General features: G+C 52.3%; 1 protein-coding gene across 2 annotated transcripts in view; it reads left to right on the forward strand.

Moving 5' to 3' along the window:
• Positions 1-7,452: 7,452 nt before the first annotated feature.
• PLCG1 (phospholipase C gamma 1) overlaps positions 7,453-11,319 on the forward strand; it is an 18,128-nt gene continuing 14,261 nt past the window's right edge. Inside the window, exons 1-4 of one of the 2 annotated variants that reach the window (XM_015563914.1) lie at positions 7,453-7,584; positions 10,035-10,187; positions 10,304-10,397; positions 10,541-10,588. In XM_015563914.1, the coding sequence (XP_015419400.1) occupies positions 7,488-7,584; positions 10,035-10,187; positions 10,304-10,397; positions 10,541-10,588 (392 nt within the window). In that variant the 5' untranslated portion in view covers positions 7,453-7,487. Of the gene's footprint in view, positions 7,585-10,013; positions 10,188-10,303; positions 10,398-10,540; positions 10,589-11,319 lie in introns of those variants that run through there. The other variant, XM_015563913.1, reaches the window with a different exon arrangement.

Here is an 11,319-nt window from a genome sequence, read left to right on the forward strand (position 1 = left end):
TTACAGGGGTGGGAAACCTTTTTTCTGTCAAGGGCCATTTGGATATTTATAACATCACTAGAGGCCTGGTGCATGACATTTGTGCAGGGGCAGGGGGGTGTCCCTCAGCCCGACTGAGCCCTTTTGCAGTCCAGGACCCCTTGGGGGATGTCTAAATGCCGGCTTAGGCCTGCTCCCCCCTGTGGGACATCCCCCAAGGGGTCCTTAGTGCTGCCACGGAGGCCCCTGTGGGAGCACACTGACCACCAGGGGGCAGCTCCTGCATTGAGCGTCTGCCCCCTGGTGGCCAGTGCGTGTCATAGTGACCGATCATTCCGCTGTTCAGTCAATTTGCATATTAGGGTTTCATTATATAGGGTTCTCAGACCATATAAAATTATGAACTTAAAAATTAGCTTGCTGTATTTGGTCAAACATTTAATTAACTCACCCCTAATGCCTTGGCAGGGCCTGACCAAATGATTTCGCTGGCTTTATTCAGCCTGCAGGCCCGTCGTTCCCCCACCCCTGACTTAGAACATCCCCAATTTCCTAGTCAAGTTTGACTCTGTTGGGGTTTAAAGGCTGCCTCACATCTCCCCTCAAGAAGTAGCAGGGCTCATGGTGGTGGTAACACAGAAACCAAAGAGGTGGGGAGCCAGGGCTGGGTGCTGAGAATGAATGCATTGGGCCCAGCAAGCTCCACATGAGGACACCTCTGCTGTCCCCCCACATGGGGTCAGACCCTGACACTGAGACCCCAGTCAGAGGCCCCTATTGTTTCCTTGAAGGAGGGAGGCCCCAGATATTTCTTCTCCTAACTCATCCCATTTCTTTTTTAAAAAAATATATTTTATTGACTTTTTTACAGAGGAAGGGAGAGGGATAGAGAGTTAGAAACATCGATGAGAGAGAAACATCGATCAGCTGCCTCCTGCACACCCCCTACTGGGGTTGTGCCCGCAACCAAGGTACATGCCCTTGACCGGAATCGAACCTGGGACCCTTCAGTCCGCAGGCCGACCCTCTATCAACTGAGTTAAACCAGTTAGGGCTCATCCCATTTCTTGCTAGGCACTGGGCTATTGCAGCTGACAGCATGGTCCTCAAGGAGTTTACAGTCCAATGGAGAGTATTGACTTTCAGTGAAATTGCCTTCAAGTACGGTTACCACTCATCTGGTGCTCAGTAAATATAGTTATGAATAATAAATAAACCCAGTCGGACTTGTTCACCGATTAGATTGGGAGAAAGGAGTGTGAGAGAAAAGGAGATATTAAGGATGATTCTAAAGTTTCAAGTTTATGCACTTGTTTGAAAGTAATGCTGTTAGCTGACCCAAGAGTTGTGGCTAGAGGGTTTTGGTGAGAGAAAATAGTGTTTGGTTTAGAGTGGCAGTCGCCAACTGGTGGTCCATGAGGTCCAAAAGGTTGGTGACCTCTGGTTTAGAGGGGTTTCTTTGAGGTGAACAGGTGGAGATGGCAAGTTGGCAGTTAGATGGAAGAAGGGCCTGAGCTTGTAGTCCAGGACGAGGATAGAGCCATGTTTGTGAATTACTTGTGCTAGGAGATAATCAAAGCTGTGGGTGACACTGACTAGGAACAAGGTAGAGCATCAGCAGAGGAGAAGACCTTGGCCTTGAAAGCCTGCATGTATTGGGGATAGGCCTGGAGCCTAAGGAGAAGCAGAAAAATCAGGAGAGCTTGTGAGGGAGAGAGCAGTCAAGGGCAGAGCTTCTGGCAAGATGGAAGGCACAGTTAGCCGTGTTGAGTGCTGAGTTTTTGGAAAGAAGAGGATAGAAAAGTGACTTAAGCTGAGCACTCTGGTTCTCCAGATGGCCTGAATATATTGGCATTTCGTTGGGCCCTTTGAGATCCTGGACAGCTCTGGGACCTGGCCCTGCTAGGCCCTCGGCTCTCTCCTGTGGTGGGGCTATCTAGACTTTAGGTAGCATCAGCCTGCAGGGGAGGCAGAGGTCAAAGTGTACAGGACCTCTGCCCTGAAGCTGACCCATGGGCTGCTTGGGGAGTCATCTAGTCTCTTGGGCAGAAAAATCGGGACAAGCTCCTTCTTTTTGCTTTTTAAATTTTATTTTTTTTATTGATTAAGGTATTACATATGTGTCCTTATCCCCTCCATTGCCCCTCTCCTCCACCCCGGGTTCATGCTCTCACCACCCTGGTGTCTGTGTCCATTGGTTATGCTTATGTGCATGCATACAAGTCCTTGATTCTTGTTACACTTTCCCTTATAGTGTTTTCCCTTACGGTGGTGGTGCAGGCCAGGTAGGCCCCTTTTTTCTCTCTCTCGTCCACAGAACTCTGAACAAGCGTCCTGTGAACTGAACAACCAGGCTACTGCATTGATGCTCTGGCCCCGTGCTTCCCTCTGTGTGGCATGGGCAGGCCAGTCCTCTACCCTGTCTTTGCAGCAGTCTGAGACTTTGCAAGTAGAACTGCTCACTTGCTCTTTGCTCTCAGCACCAGAGACATGGGTCTCCCTGTTGTTCCCCTCTTGGCATGACATCATAATTATCTGCTTCCCCTGTTTCCTCCACCAGGCAGGGGCTTTCTCAGGGGCAGGAACTTCAGTGCCTTACTGATTTCCATTTAGCCAGGATCCACCCCAGGGCCTGGCCCAGAGTGAGTAGGTGTTTGATCAGATGATGGAGAGAGTGAATAATACTGATAGACAACTGCTCAGCTATCTCTCTTAGCTTTTAGTTTTCTGGATGGGGCTCCTTTCCCTTCTTCCTTTGGGCTTGGGCATACTGTGCCTACCTTCAGAATGGGTGGGCTTCATCTAGCATCCTAGGAAAGAGAGCTGCCACCTGGAAGGTGTGAAGACTCGCTGGGGCTGTCCTGCTGCTTCTCAGGTATGGTGGCTGCTATGGAGTCACTTCAGAGGGTCCCATTCTGCCAAGACCTACCATGTGGAGTATCCATTTCCTCATGGCTCCAAAGAGGAGCTTCACCTAGAATCACTCTAGATAACATTCTGTACTGGTAAGGGTCCTTTACAGTCATGGCCTGAGGCAGTTAGTAGATAGGGGTGCAGGGTTCCATGTAGAAGGATCCAGAGTCCTCCGTCCAGCTGACAGAATGGCCTTTTCCTGTTTATCGAGGTGGGAGAGAGCCGGATGCTGAGTCAGGCCTGGCAGCTCTCCTCAGTCAGGTGTTTAGGGAATAGTGACTGAAGAAACTCCAGCCAGGGGCAGATGCTGACCCCTGCCCTTGGTATACCTAGACTGCAGGGTTCAGCTAGGGTGTTCCTGTGTGCATCCTGGGAAGGGGCTCTGTTCCTCTCCCCCCTGCTAGTTGGCTTTGAAGGCAACTGCTGTACCTTCCTCTTGCTGTGCAATGCTGTGATCCTGGGTCTCCAAGCCTGGATTCTCATTTGTAAAACCGAGGTAGATAGCCTCCGCTTTTGCTGGGAGCTGCTTCTAACTGTTTCTGTTGTAAGGTAGGAAGGGGAGAGGACCTCTCACTTCTGGAGGCTGTGGTAGTCAGTGGGCAGACATCTGGGCAATTGCTGGCCATCCCAGGCACCTGACCTGCAGCATCAGGTTCCTTTCCCGCCCATGCCCAGGTTCTGTCTGTGTCCTCTTTGGCCACTTCCATCTTTTGCCTTTAGAGCTGTGAAGGCTCTGTTTGAAGCTGATATTCCTGGCTAGGACAGGTGTCCTGGGGTACAGAGCCCCTTTGCCCCTGGTTCCATGTGAAGATGCTCTCAGGTGCCTGCACTCCCCTGGGGGAGCCACCGTGAGGGAACCTTTGAGCCTTTGAGTGTAGGGATGGCAGAGGTGCAGGGCCAGTAATTGGCCAGAGGACAGTCACTTCCTTTTGAGGCTTCCCTTCTGCATCTCAGCATTCTCTGGGGGAGAAGGCTAAGTTCCATTTGTGCTCCCTCAGGCCCTTGGCATGTAGTTTCTTTGGAGGGTGATAAAGTGGTTGGCTGACTTGAAGGGTGGGGGTACTGAGAATGGCCCATCTGTTTCACAGACTGTGCATGGAGAAGGTGATTGATGAGAGCATTTCTGGGAAGATGTGCACACCTCTCCTGACCCCTGGGACCCACTCTTCTGAATCCCCTGGTGGCCTTGGCTTAGTGCTAAGCAGGGTGTGGTGCTCAAGGAGCCCTGCCATGCCCTAGCCGGTTTAGCTCAGTGGATAGAGAATTGACCTGCGGACTGAAGGGTTTCGGGTTCGATTTCAGGCAAGGGCACATGCCCAGGTTGCTGGCTCCATCCCCATTGTGGGGCATGCAGGAGGCAGTCAATCAATGACTCTCATTGATGTTTCTCTTTCTCTCCTTTTCTCTTCCTCGCTGAAATCAATAAAAATAATTTTTTTAAAAAAAGATATTGAACTAAAGTTAAAAAAAAAAAAAAAGGAGCCCTGCCTCTTCTGTTCCAGCTGCCTCATAGCTCCATTGACTTCCCATGGTTCCCACTGGCTGTAGGAGCCTTTGTGGGGGACTTCCCATTGTTCCAGATTACACTGGCCCCCAGAGGCCACGTCCCCCCAGCTGTCCCTGGTCCTTTTTCCTGCCCCCAGAGTCACCTCACTGACCACTGCATTGGGTTATTTGGTGTAGCTCCCTAGGCTTTGGTGCTCCCCCCCGCCCCCCGCCTCTTCATCCCTCATACCATCTTTGAGTACCTGGGGTCTTCTGCTGCTTCTTAGGTAATCAGCTCTGGAATCTAACCCCAGGGTGTCATTCTTGGTTCTAAGCACTCTACAAAGCATTTTGAGGCTTCACCAGGACCTAGGTCTGGGGAATGGAGGGAAGAGCCCAAAGTGGTTTATTCCTTGGTGAGCACACAGGCCTGTGGCCCAGACACCAGGAAGCACTAGTTGGTGTGACAGAGTCAAGGGCACTGAGTGTGCGCTGGCCTGGGCCTGCCAGAGTCAGGTGAGGTGGTGGCCCTGGCTCGTGCACAGGCTCAGAGGTAAGAAGGAGGGCTGGGAGCCAGTCTGAGGCTGGGCTCTGCATTTCTTTGCCTTGATTGGATTTGCACTCTTTAGAAGGACCGGGCTTTCCCCACTTTCCTCCAGTGCCCTCTGCAGGACTGGTCAGGGTGTTCAGGTCCCACAGGTGGGTATACTGACAACCCCCAGAGTGAAGGGGCCTGTCTGGGTTAATATTCACTTACCTCTGTCAGACAGTCAGGTTTTAAAAAGAACCTGCATATTTATCATGAGTTGTGATATTTTTAAGTTGCAAAATATATTTGCATGCATTTTTATGTGAACAGTTTCTATTATAGTTTACATCAGTTAACTCACAGTTAAAATTACCTTATAAAGGGAAAACTTGAGAAACTTGCACTAAAAGCATGTTTCATGTCCAGAAATCTGTGCCATTTCCTTCTGTGTGTGTGTGTGTGTGTATATGTGTGTGTTATTTGTTTGTTTGTTTTTTCTGTCATGGTGGTTTTCTTGGAAATACCTTCATTTGGGGGTTTCAATTTTCGGTATGTTCTCCCGTCCCTTCCTAGTAAGATCACTTAGTGTCTGTCATTGCACCGACATCTCACAGCAGCCCATGAAGAAGGTGCCAGGAGTGCTGGTCCCATTTGGCAGATGAGGAAAGAGGCTCAGAGGTGGTGCTTCACTCATGACTCTTTTCATATGTCTTCCTTGCCTGATGGACAATTTGGAAAGTGGCCTCAACTGAGGGCAGGGGACCTTAGGACATGGGTTCCTGATCAAGAAACTGGGATCTAACTTAGGGTCTTGGATGTGATTCTGGACACCCTCGCCCACTCCCAGAGCCCACCATGGTCAGGGTGAAGCCATGTTTCTGCAATGAGCATGGGCTGGCTTTCTTGGGCCATGCTCATTGAGGAGCCCTAAAAATCTTGGTGTCCCACTTTTGCCACCCCTTTCTCTTCCTTGGGATTCTTGTCTGGGGACTCTGCCTGGTCAACAGGAATGCTGCCCCAGCACAGCCCTGCAGTGGCTTCCAGAAGCCCTGTGCAGGAGCAGGGCTAGTGGGGCCCTCGTGGGTTGGCCTAATGTCTGGGAGTGCGTTGGGAGCAGGATTCCAAGACAGGAAGTAGCCCTACCTTCAGAGGGGCTGAGCACAGGCAGGTCCTCTGTGCTCATTGTCCTCTACCCTTCCCAGGCTCCAGACTGGCTGCCTGCCAGTTAGCTTGTCCCTTCACAGCACCCTCTCCTCCCCCACCCAGGACAGCGGGTACTGTTTGAGGGGTGGAGGCCTGCTCTCCTGCGGAGGCAAGTTCTAAGCTGGTCCTGAGCAGCATTGCCTTTTGTTGCTATCTAGTGGTACAGCTCCCAGAGTGCTTGGGGTCAGTTCTGTGGCTCAGATGAGGCACCTGAGGCTCTTGAAGAGAAAGTGACTGCCATTGCTTATCTATACAGAAGATATTTGCTCTTCAGGTCTGCATGCCCTGGGCACTGGGCTTTGAGTAACTGCTGGCCTATAGTCTTTGTGGTCTCAGACAAGGAGCCTGTCCCTGGGCCAAGAGAGGAAAGAAGGGAGCATCTCCCTATTTGATCATCAAGCAAATTCAGTGCTTAGAGCCCCTACCACCAGGCTGTGAGCCACTTCCTTCTGCATAAAGACCACAACAGAAAACAATCCAAGGTTGGGGCAGTCAGGGCAGATTAAGGCTGACTATTCCATGTGGCTCTTGGTGTAGCAGTCTGTCTGCATGTGAAGGGTTTTTGGCAGGCCCATCCCACTACAGCCTTCCCTTTATCCATGGCTTACCAGAGAGGAGAGCCGACGTGTCTAAGGCCCAAGCTATGAGCTTGGCTTGAAACTTGGTCTTCGTGATTTCAGATCTGTTAGCCTCCCATTCTGACACCCCACCCTATGAGAGGCAGTGGTGTGCACATGCCTCAGACTGTTGGTGAGTGTGCAGTTGGAGTGCTGTGGCTGCCGCAGGCTCAGGAAGCAGCTTCTGGCCTGGGCCACATCTGCATGCACTGATCTGAACTTAGAGCCCTTGTTCTGACAGAGATACCGGTCTCCCTCCCATCTCCAGCCTAGCAGGGATCTCTGCGTTTCTTTGGCTTTTCTTTTCCCTAGTGTTTCCCTGAGCGTGTTCTCCTTTGGTTCTGAGTGGGTATGAATGCTGGGTTATGGGTCTCTGGGGACAGAGTGCTGCTGCTCTCCTGCTCCTCTAAGCAGTTCCCCTCCTGGCCCCTGTTAGGGTCTCTCTTCCTATCCTTCCTGTCCCACTGCAGGTGTGACCCAGACTGACTGTGGTCCGAGCCCCCAGACCCCCAAGTAGGGCCAAGGCTGTGTCTGGCCCAGGGAGTCTCCTCTAATGATGATAGTCCCTGGGCGACCAGACCTGGTTCTCTCAAGAAAGGGGACCCAGCTCTATTTGTTCTGGGAGGCAGAAGGAAGGGAGACACGAGATCACACAGGATGTGGCTTTGAAGAACCTAGAAGGGTGCCTCACTCTAGTGTTGTGTCCTTTCAGCCTGCTGTTGGCTTGATGGCCTTGGAGGGCATCAGGCTGGCACTTCCTTATGAGGGAAGTACGAATGACCAGATGTGCCAACAGGAGCTTGGGAGACTTAGACGCCTGGCCTGGAGCTGCTCTGTGCCTACCTGTCTTGGATGAGAGCCTGTTCTGCCTCCAGTCTGGTCTCAATGGAAGTGAGCCCAGGAGCACAGGGCATGGCTGGGGTTCACTCAGGGCTACCGTCCATCAGTGTGTTGTGCACATGTGCATGCGTATGGGGTGGCTGCGTGTAGCCCAGCAGTAGGCTTCGTACTGACCTCCCAGCTGTCATGCTGTGACTACTTCTACATACTGAAGGGAGAGGCTGAGAGGAAGGGCCCAGGTATGCACCACACAGGCCTTGTCCTACATGCATTTGTGTGTGTGAGGTTGTGTGCCTCTGTCAGAGATGTGGGAGGATGACAGCAGCTTTGCACCGGAAAAGCATGCTGGTTTCTATTTCAAAGGGCAGAATTTGTGGTGGTTCTGCAGTTTCTCATCTGGGCATTTCCCCTGTTCAGCTCCTCCTTCCATCCCTGGAAACTCTGTCTTTCTGGGCTGGGTCTTTGTGACTCAATTTTCCCCCTTCCTGTTTCTACCTGAGTATGACTCCTAATTAAAAAAAAAACAACCCACCCCCATTGCCCCTCCCCCCACCTGTGTGACTGTCTTTTTCATTTGTTCACTTGGTCATTGAGCAAGCACTGCCTGGCCTACGGGGAGATGAGGCGTGTATATGCATAGTGCCATTGGGGGTCAAGGGTATGGCCACTGCATGAAGGCGTTTCCAAGTTGGGTCTTGGTAGAATTGGAGTCTGGGAGGTAGACAGTCCCAGGCTAGGAACCAAGATGAAATGGGGGACAGGAAGGTGCTGGCTGTTCTTGCCATTGGCCCAGCTTATTTTGGATGGAGTAGAGAAGATGGGAGGACAGAAGCTGGGGGGTAGTAAATCATTGAGCCCCATCATGAGAGCCTTAAAGGCCAGAAAAGAAGCATGTTCTCCTTAGTGAGCAACCTGGGGAGGGACCAGAGAACAATGTTCTGTAAAGATTCTGAAGACTCAGGAGGGATGGCTCATTGTTGAGAACTGGGGGCAGGGCAGCCAGCAGGAAAGTCAGGGTTTTCAGCTTTAGAACCAGGCCCGAGGGCTTGCTGAAGACATGGAGCGGGCTGGTAGAACCAGTAATGTGTGGAGGGGTGCTGGGGTTGGGGTCAGAAGCCTTGCCATACTGTTCAAGGTGGGATGGATGGATCCCAGCTGTGGCTAGAGGGACAGGGAAAAAGCCTGGGGATTTGGCCACTTGGGACATTCCAGCCGGGTGGTGTGCAGTTTGGGCTGGGAGGGCTCCTGGGGCGGAAGCCAGCCAGGCAGCCTGTTGGCACTGCTCCTGGCCCCACATCTTCCAGGCCTGTCTGGGCTGAGCGCATTTGGAGAGAGGGGCTCTAAGGGAGTCCTCAGAGAGGGTTGTCTCTGATGGCTAAGCCAGGCTTCTTTCATTTGACCTGATCCTCCCTAAGTCCCTTTATCTGGCCTGGAAAGTCTGCTTTCTGTCTAGGATCCCAGCTAACACCAGAGGCGAGTGTGTCTGGGCAGCCTTCTCCAGGCCTGGGTTCAGACCTGTGTGCCTGAGCCAACTTTGGTGAAGGAGTGGGCACTGGATGATCTCCTGCCACGCTGCCTACAGGGCTGGGTACTTTGGCTCTCAGGACTTTTGATCTTACCATCATCCTCATGATGCCGTTATTGGTTACTGTGTTCCCAACGGAGCAGCAGTGGGGTCAGAGCAGTTGTCACTCTGCTGAGGTCACATAGCTAATAGGACCTGAGCTGGGTTCCAGCCAAGAGCCCATGAATGGTTTTCTACCACCCTGCCTTCTAGAGAAGCATAGTCTACTCTAGCCCTTTCTTTATACATGGTGAAACCGAGACTGAAAGTCAAACGAGTCACTCAGCATCATCTCTGGAGTTAGCGGCCGAAGCAGGTGTCTTCCATTCAGGCCTGTGCTCCCCATCTGTGTTAGGGTAGGGGGCGTGCGCAGGTCTGATAGCCAGGATAGGAAACACCCCATGGACAGCTGCTGCTTTGGGGGACAAGGCCTCTTCCTGACACTTGCTTGTGGGTGACTTCAGAGGGTCAGCCATTTCAGGGCTGCACCAGTTCTTTGGGCCTGATCCTGCCCAGCCCCGCCCTCCCCAAGGGACTGTGCAATTTGGTTTGTGTACTTTGTGTAAGGAAATGGTCCTCACAGAACAGCCTGTTTCTCTTTCTAGGTTCCAGCTTTTTTTCAGGTCAGAGTAACCTGCTGTATTCTCAGCAAGGGAAAGGTATGCAAGACTGAGCTCCCTCTCCCCAGACAGCTTGCTCAGACCTCTCGGGTTTGAACAGAGGTATGCTTAGGTGCACCTCAGCTCTCTCTTGTCACCCAGCTGTCTGTCCTCCATGATGGGAGTCTCTCTGTGGTCCCTCCCTGAGGGAGAGTGTGGTATTAAGTGAGGAAACCAGGTTGCCCTTGTTTCAGTGCTGTCTCAGGGACCCCAGCCTGACCTTGACCTCTTCTCTACCTTCCTAGTTGACATTCGAGAAATCAAGGAGATCCGCCCAGGGAAGACTTCACGGGACTTTGATCGCTATCAAGAGGACCCTGCTTTCCGACCAGACCAGTCACATTGCTTTGTCATCCTGTATGGGATGGAATTCCGCCTGAAGACCCTGAGTTTGCAAGGTGGGAGTTGAGGGGCTGGTGGAGGCAGGGGAATAATTAAGGGGAATGTCCCCTGGTCTCTGGCTCCGTGGGTGGTGTGTGTCCTCACAGTTCAGCTGTTCACCCCTCACTTCCAGCTACATCTGAGGATGAAGTGAACATGTGGATCAAGGGCTTGACTTGGCTGATGGAGGACACATTGCAGGCAGCCACACCCCTGCAGATTGAGAGGTAAGAACAACCCCTGACCCTGTGGTTAGAGTTGGGGGGTGTTGGGATCTAGGGAGCAGGGCAGGGACAACGTGCTGATCTCCCTGGGCCTGGGCCTGGCCCTGGCAGGAAAAGTGGCCCTCACTGCAGGCGTTTCCCTCCAGGTGGCTGCGGAAGCAGTTCTACTCGGTGGATCGGAATCGTGAGGATCGGTAGGTTCTAAGCTGTGGCTCTAGCCCAGCACGGTGAGCTGGGGCACCCGTAACAGTAACCATGCCTCAGGGTAGCTGCCTGAAGAACCAACGGACTCAGGGGACCTATTTCCAAGGGACTTGGGGTGACAGGTGGTTCTGGCACAAGTAGCTTTCTTCAGAAAACCCTCTGGTGGCCATGGTGCAAGCTGGCAAGAGAGGCCAGGGACAAGAAGCCATGTGCCCTGCCGCTTTATTCAGAGACAGGAAGTGCAGAACTTGCTCTGGGCGCCTGGAAAGAGGCCAGGTAGCTTGTAATGTGTGCAGGGGGTGCTTTGAAGCTGTAGTGTGATAGCCAGAGGGGCCAAGGAGAGATGGGGGACAAAGACCAGGTCATGACTTTCTGTGAGAGAGACGGGAAGCCAGGGAGGGTTTGGAAGAGACACACTACCTGACTTCACTTACACAGGCTTGCTGGCTGCTAGTGGAGAGTCCAGGGCAGCAACTCCATCACTGTGGGTGAAAGATCGGGGGAGGGCTTGGGTCATGGCGGAGGTGGGTGTGAGAAAAAGAGAGTCGAGGGTGACAGCTTTTTGGCTTGAGAATCTGGAAAGGCAGAGCTGCCCTTAACAGATGGGAAGCCTGGGAGGAGCAATCTGGGGGCTTACCAGTTCATTTGGGGTGTGTTAAAATTTCATGATGCCCTTAGATGTTCAGGTAGAGACATTAGTAGGTAAGTGGGCAGATGGCGT

The sequence above is a fragment of the Myotis davidii genome, unplaced genomic scaffold (genome assembly GCF_000327345.1).
Source record: "Myotis davidii unplaced genomic scaffold, ASM32734v1 scaffold199, whole genome shotgun sequence".
Taxonomy (NCBI): domain Eukaryota; kingdom Metazoa; phylum Chordata; class Mammalia; order Chiroptera; family Vespertilionidae; genus Myotis; species Myotis davidii.